We start from the raw sequence: 21,634 nt of genomic DNA, 5'->3' as shown, positions 1-21,634 counted from the left end.
CTTAATATGATTTTAGTTACTTAAAAAGACTTTTCAAGAGCAACTTATTTTCTCCATGTGAATTGTATGAACTTCAAGGCAATTCTTTGGTAGAACAGGCTCAAGCCCAAGCCCAAGCCCAAGCCCAAGCCCAAGCCCAAGCCCAAGCCCAGGCCCAGGCCCAGTACTCTATATTACATTACATAAAACTATACATTACATGACAAAAATAAAACACCAAAGTCCAAACAAAACATGACTGCAGTATAAAAAGTAACGTTAATATTACGTTCAAATTATCACATTATTTCCATCTTCTTAGGAGGAAGATAAGTGGCGATATCCTTAATGAGAGCAGTGAGATGATGATAAGACGACCCTCCTTCCTCAACTGCCTTCCTCGCCATCTCCTTATAATCCACCGCCCTCCTCCTCATCTCCGCCGCCGCTCCCCCCACCATAACCCCCCGCACCCCCTTCGCCACCGCCTCCCTACTCACCCCATCATTCGCTCCCCTCTGCCACTTCTTATTCCCTACCGGAACCCCAATCCCCAAAACCTCCGTTACCAACTTCTCGTTGAAAAACTGCTCCGCGAATAGCGGCCACGTCACCATGGGTAACCCCGCGCACACGCCCTCCAGAGTCGAGTTCCATCCACAGTGCGTCACAAACGCCCCAATCGCAGGGTGGTCGAGGATCGCTACTTGCGGGGCCCACCCCCTCACAATTAGGCATTTTCCTTCCATCCTCTCTTCGAACCTTTCCGGCAGCCACTCCTCTTCGTCTCCGCCTCCGCTCCTCACAATCCAGATGAAGCATTGGCCAGAGGCCTCGAGTCCATTCGCGAGCTCATTCAACTGAGCCGGAGTGAACTTCGCCATGCTACCGAAACACACGTAGACTACAGAATTGGCCTTTTTCGAATCCAGCCAAGCCAAGCATTGGTCACCGTTCATTTCGTTTCCGTTTCCGTTTCCATTTCCGCCATTGGTGCAGAGAGAAAGAGGGCCTAAGCTCCAGGCCTTCCTCCCCAAAACATCTGTGTAATGGCGGGCGTAGTCAGGCTCGAGCTCATGGAAGCTGTTGATGACGACGCCGTAGCTTCTGGCGTCGGATTCCCTCATCTGCTGAATCCAGCGGCTGAAATCGTCTTTGTTCTCGTGCAAATTGTAATCAGACACCTGCGTCTTCACGAGCTTGACTTGGTGAGGGAGATTGGGGATGAGAAAGGGCTCGGAATCAGAAGCCACGTCGTTGAAAGGCTTGTGGCGGCGCATCTCCTCAGAGACGCAGAGGGAGAAGTAGCTGGTGCCGTGGAAGACAAGGCGCGGGATGCCGAATTTGAGGGCGGAGTCGGCCGTCCAAGGCAGGAACATGTCGGAGACGAGGCAGTCTGGGTTGATGCGTTTTATAAGGTCGTCGAAGGGGTGTTGGAGGAGAGAGAGGGCTTTGAAGAACATGGGGAGAAGGGTGGGGTCGGAGGTGACTTGATCGAGGCTGACGATGTGGGGAGGGAGGCCGGAGTCATGGTGGGGGAATGGGAGGGTGATGAGGTCGATTGGGAAGCCGGAATTTTGAGCGGTCTTGACTGGTTGGGAGAATGCCGGGGTGGAGATGATGGTGGCTTTGAGGCCGCGGGAGGTGAAGAGTTTGGCCATGTCGATTGCTGGGATCATGTGGCCGTGGGCCATCAATGGGAGGAAGAAGAAGTGAAGTTGTTTCATAGTGTTATTGATTGATGATGGTGGATGGAAGTGAAGTGAGTCCAGAGCAGACCAGTATGTACATATAAATATATAAGGGAGGGAGTAACACTTGTCGCTGCATGAGAATGTGAAATAGGCTCTTACATGGACAGCAGTACAAGTGCTTCGCCGCGTGTATGCATCATCACCTAAATGAATAGTAATATTCGGATTTACGACTATTGTTCAATAATGTAAAAATGTGTAGCATTCAGTTTGTCCCGTTTTAGAATCTAATTTTCTTATTATCTAATATCTTTTATACAAGTATTGGCTATAATAATTTAAACTTTGAATATTAATGCAATTGGATACAATGCACACTTGATGTGGATCCATTGGCTCCCCATAGAGGCTAATGAATACCATGCACCTTTTCCCAGGGGACCACTTGTTTCTAAAACCAATTTAGAACTCACAGACTACTAACGTGCCAGTTTCTGTGCACAACGTCACGAAACTATGCGTTAAGACCATCCTCGCCGGCGTCTCGCGTCCCGTCCCGGAGAGACGGGACCCCGGCGCGACGCGTTGCAGCTCGCCGTCCCGTCCCATGCCGTCCCGCGTCTCGTCCCGTGTCGCGTCCCGTCGAGCCAAGAGACGGGCTGTCTCGCCACGCGCTTAAGCGAGCGACCCGGCGTCGTGCGTGACGCCCACTCGCCGGCCCGCGATTGGGCGTCGTCACGTGCTGACGCAATAAATATTTTTTAAAAAAAAAATCGAATTTTAAAAAAAATAAAAGAAAAAATAAAAGAAAAAAAATTTGTAACGGTAATAATACCGTTTTTTTGTTTTTTTTTTTATTTTTTATATTTTTAATTAATTTTTTTACTCTATAAATACTCCTAAACTCATCCTCATTTCACACACAACTACACATCTATTCTTCCTATCATCTAAACTTTCTCTCAAATTTTCTCTCAAATTTTCATATAACAACTCAAGATGTCCGGCGACGGCGACGACAACTACGGCGGTTCCGGCTCCGGCGGGTGGGATCTCAACGCGTTCGGCGATTGGGAGACCATGATCAACACATTGGGCGGTTCCGGTTCGTCAACGCCGGGGACCCAGGGTTCGGCGACGCCGGGGGGTACCAACCACCCAATTTTGACGCCGGGAGTAGGCCGAGGCGATGGAGGTGGCCGAGGCGGTGTACAACCCCAGGCGGGCGAGGACGAGGAGGAAGAGGAAGAAGAGGAAGAGGATCTAGGCCGGCATCCGTACAACAACCTCGAAACGCTGGTGGTGTACAACGCCTGGATCACCGTCTCGTACGATACCATCGTCGGGAATCAACAATCTCGGAAGTGTTTCTGGGAAAAGGTCTGCGAGGTCTACCACCAGATAAAGCTGAAAGGCTCCCGCAAGCGCAAATTTAAAATGCTCCGCTCTCACTTTGACCGAGTCGACCGACAGGTCAAAAAATTCTGCGGCATCTACTCGGCCGAAGAGGCGCGCTACCAAAGCGGCGCAACGGCAACCGACATTTTGACGTCCGCTTTGCGCGCCTACTACCAGGACGAACGTCATCAATTCAGATTTGTTGATGTTTGGCAAGCCGTCAAGGACGAGGAACGGTGGGCCGGCGGTTTTCGCTCCAGCTCGGGCTCAACCTCGAAGCGCACGAAGCATACGGCGAGTGGCCAATACTCGTCTGGTGGTGACACCGCTTAGGGCATCAGCCAACCTGAGGCTGAATCCCAGGAGTTTGTGGCTACGGTCGGCGATGCTGGAGGATCCGCGAGTGGGAGCCGTCGGCCGCAAGGGACGAAGGCGGCCAAAGCGGCTAGAGCAAGGAAGGGCCGAGGCGAATCAAGCCAGCCGGCCTCGGGATCGGGCTCGTGGGGAAGCTCGGACACACTTATGGTGGCGTACATGACCGCCACAATGGCGGACACTTCCCGCTTCTCGTACGCGCAATTCACGGCTTGGTGGAACGGAATTGTGTATATGGCAGCACAACTTGGCCTTCCGACTCCCCCTCAACCTCGACCGCCTCCGGAGGATGATTAGCCGGCGGAGTAGTTTTTTTTATTTTTCTTTAAATTTGTATTTTAAATTATGTTGTGTGTTTTTTATGTTGTGTGTTTTTTTATGTTGTGTGTTTTTTAATAAAGTGTGTTTTTAATAAAGTGTGTTTGTTTTAATTGAATTGGGTTGGGAAAAAAAATAAAAAATGAAATTGAATGAATAGTAATTAAGGGGCGGAATAAGGGACGGTTAAGGGACGGAGCGTTGCAGGTTCCGTCCCTTAGTTAAGGGATGAAGGAAAAAAGGACAATGGGGCCCTCAAATAGTGATCAAATAGTATTTAAGGGACAGTTTAAGGGACGGTATAGAGACAGCGTAGTGGATGGCCTAAGGCCACCCGCAACGCGTCACGCGGGTGGCCCGTATCCCGTCACTCAGGGACGGGATGGCGGCGTGACGCGTTGCCGCGCCCTGTCTCGTCCCTAGCCCGTCACCCGTCCCGTTCCGCCGTGACGAAACGCGAGAGGGCTCACCGCGCGCCGAGGCGACGTGGCGCACTCCCAGGCCATGCGTGACGCCCACTCACCGTCCCACGAGTGGACATCGTCACGCTGACGCAATAATTCATTTTTTTAAAAAATTCGAATTAAATAAAATAAAAAATGTGAAACAGTAATATTACCGTTTATAACCGTTTTTCCTTTATATATATATATATATATAAAAGTAGAGATGTTGTGTAAGCTAGTGACATTAAATAAATAGTGAATTTGGGCAGAAAATTAAACATCGGCTATCTACTATTTAGCATGTTTTAAAATATATCTATAAGTAGAGATGTTGTGTAAGCTAGTGACATTAAATCAAACTATTATTTATTGTTTGATTTGGTTTGACTTTGACTTAGGTCGAGTAACATTGCTATACGAAGAGGCAATCGAAGTAATTTATTGTCATCTTATTTAATATAATATTATATATTTATGTAGAGATGTAATCAAATGCAAAGTCTAAATATTATATAAACTTCAAATTATAATTTGGACGAAAAGTCATTTTGTGTACCAATAGTGATAAAATCCTGCCAGAGATCATCATGTCAACACCATTTAAAGGCTTAGGGTGTCCACAATGGGGGAGCCGCGGCCCGCGGCTCGGCGCGCGGCCCCCCATTGCAAAGGCCGAGAGCCGGGGCGGAGAGGCGAGAAGCGTGGCTGAGCCACGGCCGCGGCCTTCACGCGGCTGAGCCGTGTGACCCATTGCAAGCGCCGCGAATCGCGGCTGGGCCGCAGAATATAATTTTTTTTTTATTTCGAAATTTTTTTTATAAATATACACTCTCATTTCCATTTTTTCACTTCATTCTACACTTCAAATCCCTTCATTTTACACTCTCAAACACTACAAAAAATGCAAGGTGGAGATGGTAATTCCCCGGGGTATGGAGACTCGGGATACGACAACTTCCCCAATCAGACGTGGAGTCCGCACTCGCCCCAAGATGATGTACTACGATCTCATTCTTAGGTTGAGGTCGAAGTTGGGCTTCTCCGATGGGTCGGCGACGGGCAAAGCAAGCGGCAGTGGGGCCGGTGTCGGCGGCGGTGGAGGAGGTGAAGAAGATGTGCCGGATTCCGATGACGGCACCGAGTAGGAAGCGGTGGCGTTTTTTTCTTTTTATTATTATGTTGTGTTTTTAAAATATTTTCGTTGTAGAATTTTCCCCTATTAATAGTACGACGAAAATTTGTCTCTACTTCTCTCTTTATTAAATTATTTTTATTATCCAAATTATTAATCTACTAAAATTTAATAACATTAAATTAAATTAAAAAATAACATTAAAAAAAAGCAAAAAAAAAATTAACATTTTAGAGGGCCACATTTGGTGGCCCTTTGAATTTGCATTGACTTTTTTACATTTGCCATTACAAAGGCCACATGGGAGCCACAATTGGTGGCCGGGCAACAAATGGTGGCCTTTGAAGGCCACTATTGTGGATACTCTTAGTCATTGTACAATAGAAAAATAGCATTGGCCAATGCATAAATAAACAATAATTATATTTCTTTTAGTCCTAATCTCCTCAACAACAATTTCAATACGTTCAAATCCATAAACAACATTTGTTCAATTAAAGTTTGTTAAAAATGCACGTTAAAATTAAATAGATCTGTCATACTCCAACACGCTATATTATATTTTACACTCTTGTGCCCGCAGGGGCGTAGCGCAGTTGGTAACGGAGGGGCAGATCTTGCTGCAATGAGCCTGGGTTCGAATCCCACTGCTGTCGTGTAGTTGCTTCCATCTCTCAGGCACAAGTGTGAGGCCTTGGGAGATGGGCTTCTGGCAGCCAGTGAGTTAGGGTCTCCCCCTTAACGGGCTACTGCGTACCCTGATTGCACCCTCTAACATAATGTCGGGCCGGAGTGTGGAGGCCGCCAAGGCGACAGAATCGCCTTTTTTTGCTGCAATATTTTACACTCATGATAAATTTGTCAAGGAGCAAATAAGAATTTGTCAAAATTTTCTTTTACCATGATTCTATTAAATATAAGTAGTATAAATGTCTTTACAATGTGTTTCTTTAATAATTAATTATCAAATTCAGATTCTGACCTCAGCAAATAAAAGTTAGTACTAATTTTATTCACTATATACACTCTAAAAAACATATTTAGTTTTTTTTTTTAATAGGAGTACTCCTATATTTCGTTGAAATCGACTATGCTGGAAATCGATGGTTCAGTTTGGTCAAAAAAGGAGAGGATGTCCGCAGACACGATGGTCCATTTATAATTTGTCACACAAAAATATGTTTAAAATTATCTTTAAAGTGCCATTTAACATATATTCAAACAAAAGTTAAAAACTACATTTTCATTTTGAGACGTTAGAGCACCCGCAACGCGGGCAGCCGGCGTTCCGCGTGCCGTTCCGCCGGAACGACTTTGCAGCGGAATGCGTTGAGGAGCATGGTTTCGTCGAGGTTCCGTTCCCATGCCGTGCCGGGTGCCGACGGCACGACTCGCGGCACGGTCTGTGCCGCCACGCGCTTCGGCGACGTGGCTCTCCCCCGCGTCGTGCGTGACGCCCACTCGTCGGCCCGCGAGTGGGTGATGTCACATGCTGACGCAATAATTATTTTTTTTTTAAAAAAAAATCGATTTTATAAAAGCGCACGAAGCACACGGCGAGCGGCAACTACTCGTCTGGTGACACCGGGGAGGGCAGCGAGGGTGAACCACATGTGTTTGCGGGTACGGCCAGCGAATACGGGGGATCCAGCCGTGGGCGCCGTCGGCCGCAAGGGACGAAAGCGGCAAAGGTGGCTAGAGCGAGGAAGGGCCGAGGCGAATCAAGCCAGCCGGCCTCGGGATCGGGCTCGCGGGGAGGCTCGGACACACTTATGGTGGCGTACATGACCGCCACAATGACGGACACTTCCCGCTCCTCATACGCCCAATTCGCGGCCTGGTGGAACGGAATTGTGCATATGGCAGCACAACTTGGCCTTCCGACTCCCCCTCAACCTCGACCGCCTCCGGAGGATGATTAGCCGGCGGAGTAGTTTTTTTATTTTCCCACGTTTAATTGTGTGTTTTTTATTGTGTGTTTTTTATTTTTTTAGGATTTTAATTGTGTGTTTTTATTTTTTTAAGTTTAAGTTGTAATTTTTTTTAATGTTGTGTGTTTTTTAATAAAGTGTGTTTGTTATAATTGAATTGGGTTGGAAATAAAAATAAGAAATGAAATTGAATGAATAGTAATTTAAGGAACGGTTAAGGAACGACTAAGCAACGGAGGGTTGCAGGTTCCGTTCCTTAGTTAAGGAATGGAGTAAAAAAGTACAGTGAGGCCCGTAAATAGTAGTTTAAGGAACGGTATATGAATAACGTTGTGGATGACCTTACTAATGAGACAGAATGTTTCCTAAAAGGTTTTTAAAAATATTTTAAAATTTATATTTTAAGATACTGTATTCATTGTTATTGGGAAAATCAAAATTTGTACTCTCTGAGTGAATGTTCTAAATAAATACTCCCTTCATCATTCATTAATTGTCCACTTTGATTCCGACACATGTTTTTAAGAAAAGTAAAGAAAAGTGGGTTAAAAAGTTAGTAATATATGAGTCCCACTTTTATTTATTGGTTTTATAATAAAATGTGAGTGAAATAAGTTAGTGGAATGTGAGACTACTTACTATTTATGGTAAAAGTGAAAGTGAACAATTAATGGGGGACGGATGGAGTATAATATTACTATTTGTTTGAGATCGATTGTGTAATTATATTGCAAAAGAAAAACAATATTAAAATATGTGTAAGGTTAAAAAAGAGATAATAATCATATTTGAAAGAAATAAATTTGGTTCCCATTTGAATACAAAATTTTGTTAGTACCCCTTTTTAATATAGGCATTATAATTACGTAATCTTTTAACCCGTGAAAGGCGATTTATGGATTTCAATCTTCTCTTCCTCAACGAAAGAATACTACTCCATAAGATAAATCCAACTATTATGCAGGTTTGAAATAGGGCTCATAATTTTCGGCATGACACGAATCCACATGCAATTAATGGGTTTGAGTCAAAGCTTATTGAGGTTCGTGTCCTTATCGGGTCGAACCATTAAGAACACGAAAATTTCATATCGTGTTTGTGTCGGGTTTGTGTTACCCGTTAAGAAATAATACTATAATATTATTAACTTTTAGTATTTTAAAAATGATATATTTTTTTATTGGATTTTGTTTCTAGAAATCTATTGATGTTATTGTTCATCAGACCAAATTGTGTAATCAGATTTTAGATTTTTAATTAGACTCTTAATGATCAGATTCAAGGTTTTGTAACTTTTGTTAATCAAGAAGAGTTGTTATCAGGTTCTAATCGTGTTATCAGGTCGTGTTGTTATAGTTTCGTGTCATGTTTGTGTTGTTATCGTGTTGTGTTGACCCAATGTGGTTCGTGTTGTTAATGGGTTTGTGTTGGGTTCGCGCCGTGTTCGGGTTGGGATATTCTTATCAGGTCGTGTTCATGTTTGTCCTTCCTGGGTCGGATCGTTAACAAGTTGACCCGATAACGACCCAATACACACAATTTGCCACCCCTAGTTTGAAATGTTCATTTTTGTGAAACATACTAAATGTAACGTAACGTTCATAGAATGACAGTTATACACACAGAACAACATTAAACATTACAATGTTTTAGAAAAGATTGGAAAAGTATTTGAGCAACATAACGCATCACTAAATGAGAATCCTCCACATGCAAAGTGTAGTGAAATTTAAAGTAATTACAGAGCATAGTATCAGATTTAATTGGATTGAGTTAATTAAATTAAAATTCAAACCTTGGTAAGAAAGATGGAGTCACCGAACATAAAATCAGCCCCGGCGCATATGTGGCCCCAACTCACCAAACTGCTCGTCAGCTTCCACAGTGTCTGCTGACAAGCGAACAACGCCCAGCTTCTGCTTCAAGATCTCAATGGCATTGATTAACAACTGGGATGCTTTTATGCCTCCTTTTGTGTCAACGGTGAATGTCTTCCTTGGCTTGGATCTCAACAAGATACATGAATGACCATTAATCATAATAACTTAGTTTAGCTTCTTCTCGTATGAAACTAACAATGAGAAGCAATTAGAGATTTATATGATGACCAACTGTATAAGACCAAGCTTATCAAGAAATGCAATCAGAGTAAATAAAGATGACACTATTCCAAGCCAAAAACAGCCTACCAAGATGAATGATCTACCTGCCCATAATGTCAAATACTTTCCATCAACTCTTCATTGATATAGATTTCAGGTTCATACATGAAAGTGACAGGGGTATTACTAGCAAATGTAGACCGGGAAACGAAATAGAAGATGAACAGAAAGAATGAAAGGAAAACTTGAAGAAACACTAGAAACAGAACATCACCCATTTATACTAGGAATAAGTGGGGAATGCGACCAAAAATCTCTTCCCTTCACCCCCCTCCCAAAGAAAAGAAAAAACAATAAAAGAAGAAAAGGAACATAGTTGCAATCTCCTTCAGCTGAGCCGGACTGAACTTGGCCATGCTCCCAAAACACACATACACCACAGAATTCACCTTCTTCGAATCGAGCCACGCCACGCATGCGGCCACGTCAACACTAGGCTTCTTTCCTCTCTCTCCTGCTCCACCAGCATTGTTGCAGAGCAAAAGAGGGTCTATCTTCCAAGCCATTCTCCCCAAAGCATTCCTGTAATGATCAGCGTAATCAGGCTCCAGCTCGTAGAAGCTATTTGATAGAAATTCGTGGGTTCCATCCTAAAACCAATTGGTGATAGGAGGAGGGGGCCATGAGACTTATATACTAGTATGCGTGGGTTCCATCCTAAAACCAATTGGTGATAGGAGGAGGGGCCCATGATACTTATATACTAGTATCCGTGGGTTCCATCCTAAAACCAATTGGTGATAGGAGGAGGGGCCCATGAGACTTATATACTAGTATCCGTGGGTTCCATCCTAAAACCAATTGGTGATAGGAGGAGGGGCCCATGAGACTTATATACTAGTTTCAGTTTTATCGAGGGACCCATGAGACTTATATACTAGTTTCAGTTTTATCCGTGGAGGGGCCCATGAGACTTATATACTAGTTTCAGTTTTATCGAGGGACCCATGAGACTTATATACTAGTTTCAGTTTTATCCGTGGGTTCCATCCTAAAACCAATTGGTGATAGGAGGAGGGGCCCATGAGACTTATATACTAGTACCAGTTTTATGAGACTTATATACTAGTTTCAGTTTTATCCGTGGGTTCCATCCTAAAACCAATTGCAGTTTTATGAGACTTATATACTAGTTTCAGTTTTATCCGTGGGTTCCATCCTAAAACCAATTGGTGATAGGAGGAGGGGCCCATGAGACTTATATACTAGTACCAGTTTTATCTTGACACCGATGTGGAACAGTTATATGTTATATTTTTAGTAGTTATATGTTATATTTTTAGTTAGTGGAACAGTTATATGTTATATTTTTAGTTATATGTTATACTACACCGATGTGGAACAGTTATATGTTATATTTTTAGTAATATGTTATACTGCTGGGTCAGTCATTTTTTTCTGTTTCAGTTATATGTTATACTGCTGGGTCAGTCATTTTTTCGGTTTCAGTTATATGTTATATTTTTAGTTATATGTTATACTGCTAGGTCAGTCATTTTTTTCGGTTTCAGCCCAAATATACTGCTGGGTCAGTTAAATATGACTCACAGTCGGCGACCCGCTCTGATACCATGATAGAAATCCGTGGGTTCCATCCTAAAACCAATTGGTGATAGGAGGAGGGGCCATGAGACTTATATACTAGTTTCAGTTTTATCTTGACACCGATGTGGGACAGTTATATATTATATTTTTAGTTTCAATTGCCAACACTATTCACGACAACGCCGTAGCTTCTCCCATCCGCCTCCCTCATTTCCCTCATCTATTTGGAGAAACCGTCCGCATCCTCGTTCAAATCGAAATCGGCGACCTCCGTCGTGGCCATCTCCTCCCGGTGGGGAAGATTGGGGAGGACGAAGTGGTCGGTGCCGCGGAAAGGCTTGTGCCTCCGCAGCTCCTCGGCGGCGCAGAGAGAGAAGTAGCTGGTTCCGTGGAAAACGAAGCGTGGGATGCCGAACTTGGCGGCGGAATCCGCCGTCCACGGCAAGAACATGTCGGAGATGAGGCAGTTGGGGTTGAGTTGTCGGAGCAGGTCCTCGACCGGGTGTTGGATCAAGGACAAGGCTTTGAAAAACTTAGGGATGAGGGCGTCGTCGGAGAGGACTTAGTCGAGGCTGGTGATGTGGTCCGGCAAATCGGAATTATGGGGGGGGGGGGGAAGTGGATGGAGACAAGGCCGATGTCAAGGCCTGCGGCTTGAGCGTTTAGTACGGGTGAGGAGAAGGAAGGGGTGGAGATGATGGTAGTTTTGAGGCCGCGGGAAGTGAAGAGTTTGGCCATGTCTAGTGCTGGAATCATGTGCCCGTGAGCCATCAGTGGAAGAAACATTATGTGAAGCTCTCCTCCCATTTTTCCAATTCGATTTCAAGTTTTCAACTAACTTTATACTCCATCAAGTTCTTGTCTATATGGACTATATATACTAGTACTACTATAACTTCTAACTTCAATCATTTAAGTATTATTGTGAAATCATTTGGTAGTTGAGAACACGCGCCATATATCCTCCTCCTAACTTCTAACCTCCTTCAATCATTTAAGTATTATTGTGAAAATCACCATTTCTATAGACAAAACTCATAATTAAAATAACGATAAAGCAATTTTTAAGTTAGACACACTTTTTGTCGAGAAGTTTGTACTCCACTTCACTTAATGAGTAACCTAAATTCGAGAGAACTATTGAACATATCCATCTACTTTCGGATAGACATGGTTTAATAAATTCCTATAGTAAAAATGCAATACTATAAAATAATAGTATCATGTAACAGATTCAATAATTTTAATACAAATATTTAACCGGCATAGAAGATTGTGGAAGATGGAAGCTGCCTCTACTAGTATCTAGTAGGGTGGATTTTAATGGGAGCAAAATGAGCCACGGATATAGTTTAGTTTGCTTACGCAAGTAAATCAAACAACTAATGGGATATACCAATAATCCATTGTATTCATTTATTTGTAGTACTATTACTTTTATCATTCTCACTCACGAGCCAATTTGAAGGCGAAATTTCATTTGATCTCACAATGTGAATAGTGCCTGTGGCCAATCCTTGTCCAGTCCGTCTATATTGAACCGGTATTAGTAACTTTGTACATTAAAACATTAGTTTTATTATAGACTATATTACTTTTAATCACAAGGAGTGTCATTTTTATTTGGGATACACTGTAAATTTTGTTCATTAATAGTAACCACTTTTAACAAAATAACTTTTAATCCCAATAAAAACTTTTATGTACATGAACTGATTTTTCTTGGTGTTCATGATTGAAAAGCTGCACAATTATTTATCAATTAATTATTGGCATTTGAATTTTTGGTAGTTATATATTTATTCAGAGTATTCATACATGAGAGCAGCAGTCCATACTTCCGTGGCAAATGTGCTTCATCTTAATACTCTAGATGCTTCCAATACTTGTAACATACCCAAGTTGGAACTCACTAACATACAGACATGATATTGATAATGATATGTAATCGAGGATCTCAACTAGTAGTGGTCCTCATACTATCAAGGCGTTGTTCTTCTGAATTTTATGGAGTTTTGTAAATCAAACCTGCAAAACCATTAAGAAAACAAAGATTATTTGAATCAAATGTTTTTCCATATAATTAGTCTAGTAATGTCTATTACAACAGCTATAAGGGCATCAGGGAGCCCATCAGGATATAGAAACTCTATCTATTGCTCTTAAATCTCACTACAATTCTGGATTCTCACAACCACCACATGCAAATAAGAATACACGATCTACACGCATAAGCTGAACATGAATGGAGTGCTCAGTTTTGGGGCGTGGCCGATATACAATTCTTGATATTCACCACCATAGCTGTCCTTTTATCGAGCAATCAGCCGCTGCATCCCAAAAGTATACACTATAGTTCAACCAATAATATGGCAGAGAATCAAGAACGTGTTAATTTCACTCATGCATATAGCAACCAGTGGCGAAGAGTGATCAGATTTTCTCAGCAGCCTGCTTTATCTGAAGAGCCGCCCTGACAACATCTCCCCTAGTAATAATACCAATCTATAACATGGCAAAAATAAACTTGTAAGAATTGCATTTAACTGAATAGTAATGGTCCAATGCTAAAAGTTGAGTAGAGTAACATTACCAGTTTTCCTTCAACATCTACAACAGGAAGCCGACGGTACTTTGTTTTGAGCAATAACCTGCATTATATATCAGCATCCATTATTTATTTGGATCAGAGCTTGTAGACTGATTCATGTAAACTTAGCAGCTAAGGACACTTATACCGCAGGATTTAAAATTTCATAATTATAGTAAGCGCACAGCTATAGAAAGTTCACATTTCAAGTGAACTATTTAGATCAACAAAACTTCATTTTTTGTAATTATTCAGGAAAAGGATTAAATACCTAGCGGCATCCTCAAGATTGGTGTTTTCGCGCACAACTAGGGGAGTTGGCGTCATTACGTCACCAACAACCTTCCCTTTAGTTTTGCCGAGTAACTTCTGAATTTCATTAAATGTCTGCTCAAAAAGAATATTAGAAACTGACAGAGGAAGAGCTAAGGATGTTTTACATTGATGAAGAAAATTAATAGATGCACCCCATGAGAGAAAAGTTTATACATACTTTCCAAGTGCTATCGGCAACTGGAAACAAATTTGTATCTTGTTCAGGACCACCTAATTTTGATAAATGAGAATAATAGCAAAATTATAATCAATGTTCAATAAGATACTGTACTGTTAAAACTAGTTAATTTATCCCCTGAAAATAGAGTGCATAAATATGATAAACTTAATAATTTATAGTATAAGAAAACAGGAAAACACAATTTAGTTTACATATGTCTTATTGTCTCTAGGGAGTAGGGACTTCGTATGAACTACTTATGCTTGCAAAATTAACAATGAGCAAGTTGAATGACTTCTATATTTCTTTTGTATTGAAGAAGATGTGTGTTATGTTCCGACAGCCATATAAACTATGCATAGTGTCGATGACAGTATGATACCTGAGATGGAGTCAAGTGCCAACAAATCATAGTCAGAAACCACACCAACCTGTAACATCATCACACAGTTTATCAACATTAATAATGAACGGACACCAAAGGCATTACTACAAAAAGTGCAAAAGATAATCATGCAGGACATGTAGCATTACCAACTTCCAATCATCATCAACAACAGGAAATCCAGTAACTCTTTTCTCCACAAGTGTGTCCAGAGCTAGGGAAAAAAAAGAGGGTTGCCCAAAAGAAGCTATTGAGATATTTTCAAACCCAATGAGAATAAATAAAGAAATTAGATGACAAGATGTCAGAAATACCTTCATCGACAGTAGTCGTGGCCCTCACAACATGCAATTGCTCTTTTCTAGTCATAAACTCGCCTACATTGTAGGTACCCTCTCTAGCCTGAAAGCTTTGAAAAGTGCAAGTTTAGGAAAGATGAAGATTGCATATACCTTGAAGGGTGTTTACTTGGGTGGTACTGGCAGCCTAAATAAACACAATATAAGCTAATCCACCACATACTTGATGGATCAAACAGTATAGAGCTTGTTTGATCGCCTAAACCTACAAATATTCAATCACATATATTGTCAATCTAATATATCTCCCAAACACCCTTTTAGTATAGTGTTCTAACATCGTACGTCTAGCAGGGTCCTCGGTTTGATCCAACAATATCGGATAGAAACTACCACATGACTTAAAAATGGCCATGTGGATGAAAAAATTTAAGCAGCTAATCATATGAAGCCTGTCCACGGAATAGAAGTTTTGTCTCCCATTTAATCTCCACCCGTGTGGAGTCAAATCAGCGTAGAAGCTCAACTTGATCCGCATTAAAATTCATGGTTATTGGAGGTCATTTCTTGCGAAATATAGTTGAATATCAAATCGAGCTAGAGTCTTTGGATGGCAAGCATATCATGTTTTTGTTAACTCAACTTTTAAGCAAACATCATCTTAACAAGCGTAACCAGACTATTTTACAGGGTTCAGCCACGTCGACGGATACGATTCAGATAAAACATCATAGGTAAGGACTAGTGAAGAAATATCTTCTTCGATTACTACACTGTGCAATGATTCATCAAGACACTGAATATAGCTCTGATTGCATAAACAACTCTCATAGTGTTACTTTCAATTACTCAAATAGAGGTAATAAGTTTCCAAAATTGAAGGACGCAAACAGCGAGGCGCGGCGATAACTTACGGGAGCTGAATTGGTGCTGCCGGAGGTGACGCGAGGAAGAAGAACCGGCCGTCGAGATTTTCTGACGGAAGTGAAGCAGCCAGTAACCGCCGAATTCGGGAGGGGAGGGCGAGTGTGGCACTTAATGACGCAGGGTAAAGTGCCGGCGTGAACGGTGGGATTAGCTCCTGGAAGTGAAAAAACAGATCGAAATTCTGCGAAAATAATGGAATCCATGGATGCAGAGATGTGATGGCAAAAGAAAAAAACGATTTTGAGTTAGAAATAGAAAAATGAATAGAGAGATATTAGATATTTTCTCAACCAGACCAGTGTTGGTTGAGAGTTGAGAGTTGAGAGTTGAGAGTTGAGAATGTATGCTCTTTATGTCCTTCTCATTGCAAATAAAGTTCGACTACCATCAAGTTGATTGGTCGATTAAGCAGCAGGCTGGACCAACAATTCACGAGTCACGGTTATGTGATTTTTTCTTACTTTTTCTTTAGCTTAATGAACTTTACTTAAATTTTATATTAACAGTGTATCGAAATTTATTTAGATAATTCATTTTTGTAAGTTGAGTTCATTGTTTTTGGATTTATCAAATTTAATAAATTAATTTTTGTTTAACAAAAGTGATGATAAACTTTTCAAATATAATTATATTTCCTGATTTTGGTGTAATAAAATTTAGAAACAAAATATATCACGACTGTTCTAAGGAGTGGTTCAGGAATAACATACAACTGCCTCCGGTGAGCATTAGGTCATCCGCAAAGTTGTCTCTTATACGTCTCTTAACCGTTATCTCTTAATTATTCATGGGCTCCACTGTACTTTTCACTCTATCTCTTAACTAAGAGACAACACCTGCAACCCTCAATCTCTTAACCGTCTCTTAACCATCTCATCTCATAACTATTCATTCAATTTCATTTTTTATTTTATTTCCAACAAATTCAATTAATAAAAACACACTTCATTAAATAAAATAAAATTACAATTTAAAATTCAAAAATAAAAAAAAACACATAATTAAAATCCTTAAAAAAATATTAAAACTACATAATTTAATTTCTTCCGCGCACTCTACTGGTTGCCAAAGTTTGCCCAAATGTGCTCCATTAGATCATCTTGGAGTTGGGCGTGGGCGGTAGAATTACGTGTCCTTGCCCGAATAGACAATCGATCTTGCATAGACGGATGCACTCCACTGCGAGGTGGACTACTTGAGGTAGACCTTCTCGGGGTTTCAGGGTCGAACCAATTTTCCGCCTCAGGTCCTTCGTCGGCGACAATCATGTTGTGCAAGATTATGCACGTATACATGATGTCGACCATATTCTCCATAAACCACGTACGAGCCGGGGCTTTGATAATATTGAAGCGAGCTTGGAGAATCCCGAACGCTCTCCCCACATCCTTGCGAGCAGCCTCTTGCTTCTGCGCAAAAAGAGTCTGTTTTTCGTTCACCGGCCTGTTGAACGTCTTCACGAAGGTTGGCCACTTCGGGTAGATGTCTTCGGCAAGATAGTACCCCATTTTATACTGTCGGTTGTTAGCGATGAAGTTGATGGCCGGCGCTTTACCATTCAAAACTTCGGTGAAGAGGTCGGATTGGTTGAACACGTTGACGTCGTTGTTCGATCCAGGGACCCCGAAATACGCATGCCAAATCTATAGCCGGTAGTCGACAACGGCCTCGAGTATAACGGTGAGGTGGGTGCCTTTGTGGCCGCTCGTGTATGACCCCCTCCACGCCACAGGGCAATTCTTCCATTGCCAATGCATGCAATCGACGCTGCCAAGCATCCCGGGGAATCCGTGCACTTCTTCGTGAAGTCGGAGCAGAAACTGACAATCTGCCATGCTTGGCCTCCGGAGAAATTCGTCGGTGAAGGCTGCCCGGACGCCTTTGCAGAAGTTTATCAGACACATTCTCACCGTGCTTTCCCCAATGTGCAGATATTCGTCGAACACATCCGTCGTTTGTCCAGTAGCAAGCTGACAGATTGCTGCAGTACATTTCTACAGCGTAGTGTGACTGGGACGGCCAACGGCGTCGAACCCTTCTTGGAAGAACTCTTCTCGGACTGCCAACGTATTTGCGATGTGCATAAATAGCCGTTTTCGCATGCGGAAACGGCAACGGAAGTAGGTCTCTCCCCATACTGGGTTGTCACAAAAGTAGTCGCGTACCAACCTTGCGGCGGCTTCCTCCCGGTTACGATGGATGTAAGTCCGGGATCGCCTTGGAGGCGACGCGGCTTCCTCCTCCTCCCGACGTCGATCTTCTGCTAGCGATTCTTCCATTATGCGACGCATTTACTCAAATAGATCCATAAATGATTTAAATTTTAGAGAAGAATAATGTTTTGGGATGAAGAATGTAGAGTGTTTGAGAGTGTTTGAGTGAGAATATAGAGTTTTTTTGGTGGATTAATTTGTAGGAATGATTTGATATTTATAGAAGTGATTGGGTGGCATAAAAAAATTTAAAAAAATAAATAATTTGTAAAAAACGGCTATAAACGGCTAGTATAATTTTGGAATTTTTTTTTATTTTTTCAATATTTTCTGAATTTAAAAAAAAGCAATAAAAAATACATTTTCAACGGAAATAAACGACACCCACTCCGCGTCACGGACGAACCACAGCTCGTCGAGTGTCTCTTCGAAACGAGTTACGGGACGGGATGGGGACGAGACCGGGACGAGACGGAGCCTGCAACCCTGTCTCGCTGCCGTCTCGTCTCTCTGAGACGAGATAGGGACCGCAACGAGACGCGTTTGCGGATGCCCTTATAGTTGTTACTTCTATAATAATAAATTGTTTTGTAGTTGTACCCATTTCAATTATTTGAAGTTTTGAACGAAACGCTGGTAAATAAGGAGCAATTATAATAATAATAATAATAATAATAATAATAATAATAATAATAATAATAATAATAATAATAATAATAATAATAATAATAATAACTAGAAAAATTACTTTTCCTGCATAAATGAGTTTACTATTCAAGATTAATAATAATTTTATATTTTAATTCTCATCATTACATTTTCTCTACTCCGGACTTTTTCAATTAGAGTTAAATTTAATATATTCAACTTATGTAACATAATTATCAATGTTATTTGGGAAAAAAACAAAATATGAAGTTCGAATTCATCCAACAACTGACAAAATAGCAATGTTGATTGGGCAAAATCTTGATGACATAAATAAATTGAACTTGCACTTTAAATTATTAACAAATCACAGATTCAATTATTCGATCATATTTTGACTATTTAAGTATTGATAAATTATTCAAATGTTTTCCGTAAATACAAATGAATTTCAATAAGTATATTGTAATTTAAATAATAGGAGTACTATGATTGAAAAAATAAAAAATAAATATTCTAATCAGTTCTATATAATACTTCAGAGATGTAATCAAATGCAAACTGATCTATTATTGTATAAACTCCAAATTATAATCTGGATCGTTAGATTTCAAGATTTGATGTGAACAGATAATAATTAATGACAACAAAAAATGTCAATACAACGTAAACATCATCAACCAATTGACTTTGTGTTGACATTTTCTATTGACATCATATCTTAAAATCTAACGGTATAGATCATAGTTTGAAGATAGTACAATATATAGAGTTTTCAATTTATCACTATCCTAATACTCCATATATATGTTCAAGAAATTAACTTCAAATAATTAAGCATAAGAATTTATACATACTGAACTTTAGCAACGGAATTAAGGCATTTAGTAGCGGAAATATCAGCTACTAATCAATTTTATCAACAGAATTAAGGCATTTAGTAGCGCTCCGTACAAAAATCTCACAATTTAGCAACAGATATTTCCGCTACTAAATGCTTTAATTATGTTGCTAAAATTGATTAGTAGCTGATATTTGCGCTGCTAAATGCCTTAATTCCGTTGCTAAAATTGATTAGTAGCTGATATTTCCGCTACTAAATGCCTTAATTCCGTTGCTAAAGTTCAGTATGTATAAATTCTTATGCTTAATTATTTGAAGTTAATTTCTTGAACATATATATGGAGTATTAGGATAGTGATAAAATGCAAACTCTAGATATTGTATACGGAGTAGTGAGATCGCGACTGCTGTGGTCACTATCTATATACCACTAACTTTTTCAACTCATTATTTTATTGTACAGAATATTTTTTAAAACTCGTGGCGGGTCAAATTGTGACAAATTATTAAGGACGATAGGAGTATTTCTAACACCGGTAAAAATAAATCTTCAAACATTAAGTAGTAGTAGTATCATTTTTGTCAAATCTCTTACTTTGGGCAATTATATATTCAGAGATTGATCGTATAAACGGTTGACCATACATATTACAAACTGAATTACCAATGAACACGCAACGCATTGATTACAATTGGTTTACACTCAAGAAAATGCAAATCACCCAAAAAAATGAAAGAGCGTAACAAATCAGTCACACATATAATGGAATCATTAGACATTCGGCAAATTCATCGTATATAAACTTGATCCATACATGAAAATAGGAAAATGTTGAATCATGATACATTATTAAAAATAGCAGTGGTAGCCTGGTACTGGAATTCATTCTCAATAGTCCAATCAGATATGGGCCTTCTCAGTCAAAAAATTGGTGAGATAAGCTTGGGCCAAGGAACAGCCCAACTGAACTTGGGCCTGAGTAGTGAGATGCAGATTATCTTCTTTCAGCTCCAATCCCTTTGCATCAACACAAGCAACATTGGGGAGATCCATTCGCAGTTGTATTGCCCTGATCTCATCCACGTATTTCTTTTCATATCCAGATGCAAGTGCTACCTGCAATTAATTTTTAAATAGAGTGAGATAGAAGAAATTAAAAAAAAAAAACTCAGGTACAAACCTGAACAACGGGAAGATTAGGCAAATTGAGATCTGCACGGATGTTGTGGATAAGCTCCTCCATTTTATGCTTGTAGGCGTCGACTTCTTCCTGCGACGTCGTATCGCTCTCCCCCTGGTACCACAGCAGCGCTGCGATCTCGCTGCCGTCTCCGCCGCTTACGGCCGCCTTCGCCCGCTTCACCATGTTCTCGTAGAGATGCTCCCCACGCGCCCATTCCCTGATCGCGGTGCCGCCAACGGCGCAGGGCACCAGCCCGATCACCCCCACGCGCTCCTTCACCGCGTTGGCGAAGGGCATCCCGGGCCCCACGCCGCACACCTTCTTTGTGTCGATGTCGTGATGGAGAGTCTCATGCGCCACCTCCCAGCGGAGGTTGGCGGCAAGCCGGTATATTTTTTGGCCGTCGGTGGCGCACTCCGGTGGGACGACGCCGTCCCAGCGTTTATGCGCCACGCCTCCGCGGCCGGCCATGTTGCTCTGCCCCGATAGGATAAACAACTTTTTGGCGACTTCCATTTCTCTCAGAGATGGATTTAATTTCGAGGGATTTGGTTTTGATTTTACGGTTTTCAGTTAGATGTGTTGGTGTTAGGTTGAATGTCTATTTGGTTAATGGCAGAGCCAGAAATAAATACTATATATGTTGAATTCTTTTTGTTTTTTATACTACCCCTGTATCATTTTTTTATCCAAATTAAATTACAAATGACGTGTTCGTCAAAAAAGTTAAAAATTCGATGTATCATTCGTGTTTGTCAAAAGATTCTGTGACAAATATATTCTTTCAATAAAATGACATGGATTTTAGTATACAATAGAAAAGGTTGGAACCGACTGAGAAAACTTGCATTAGAATACACGCTAAAATATTTTTGAGTGAATCTAAAAGTGTAAATACAAAAAGTATACTAGTATTACTCTAAATGCAGAAATATGTTTTGCTTTGTGTATTACTGAATGCTAGAACTGGTTTCTCTGAATTCATTTTATATTCATTGTTGGGAATTGAGCGCCGATAAGATCACTGATCAACAGAGCAAGCAAAGATGAACACCACACAAACGATTTT

At 40.9% G+C, this 21,634-nt stretch overlaps 4 protein-coding genes across 4 annotated transcripts; all 4 read right to left on the bottom strand.

Moving 5' to 3' along the window:
- Positions 1-278: 278 nt before the first annotated feature.
- LOC121804631 (scopoletin glucosyltransferase-like) lies at positions 279-1,706 on the bottom strand. The gene has a single exon (XM_042204255.1). It carries the CDS (start codon positions 1,704-1,706, stop codon positions 279-281), a length of 1,428 nt encoding a protein of 475 aa, XP_042060189.1.
- Positions 1,707-9,102: 7,396 nt separating this feature from the next.
- LOC121795281 (scopoletin glucosyltransferase-like) lies at positions 9,103-11,752 on the bottom strand. The gene is made up of 4 exons (XM_042193826.1): positions 11,543-11,752; positions 11,222-11,483; positions 9,748-10,025; positions 9,103-9,280 (listed from the first exon to the last, which is right to left on the bottom strand). Exons 1-4 carry the CDS (start codon positions 11,749-11,751, stop codon positions 9,103-9,105), a joined length of 927 nt encoding a protein of 308 aa, XP_042049760.1. The 5' UTR covers position 11,752.
- Positions 11,753-13,034: 1,282 nt separating this feature from the next.
- LOC121795857 (CBS domain-containing protein CBSX2, chloroplastic-like) lies at positions 13,035-16,019 on the bottom strand. Its single transcript, XM_042194502.1, has 8 exons — positions 15,665-16,019; positions 14,766-14,853; positions 14,601-14,665; positions 14,449-14,497; positions 14,064-14,116; positions 13,842-13,957; positions 13,574-13,631; positions 13,035-13,485 (listed from the first exon to the last, which is right to left on the bottom strand). Exons 1-8 carry the CDS (start codon positions 15,878-15,880, stop codon positions 13,414-13,416), a joined length of 717 nt encoding a protein of 238 aa, XP_042050436.1. The 5' UTR covers positions 15,881-16,019; the 3' UTR covers positions 13,035-13,413.
- A 4,123-nt stretch (positions 16,020-20,142) lies between these two features.
- LOC121795851 (probable carbohydrate esterase At4g34215) lies at positions 20,143-21,242 on the bottom strand. The gene is made up of 2 exons (XM_042194487.1): positions 20,563-21,242; positions 20,143-20,498 (listed from the first exon to the last, which is right to left on the bottom strand). The coding sequence occupies exons 1-2, from the start codon at positions 21,079-21,081 to the stop codon at positions 20,283-20,285; spliced, it is 735 nt and encodes a 244-aa protein (XP_042050421.1). The 5' UTR covers positions 21,082-21,242; the 3' UTR covers positions 20,143-20,282.
- Between the last annotated feature and the right edge of the window lie 392 nt (positions 21,243-21,634).

Source organism: Salvia splendens, chromosome 1 (assembly GCF_004379255.2).
Source record: "Salvia splendens isolate huo1 chromosome 1, SspV2, whole genome shotgun sequence".
In the NCBI taxonomy this organism is placed as follows: domain Eukaryota; kingdom Viridiplantae; phylum Streptophyta; class Magnoliopsida; order Lamiales; family Lamiaceae; genus Salvia; species Salvia splendens.
This window is presented reverse-complemented; position numbering and strand designations above follow the sequence as displayed.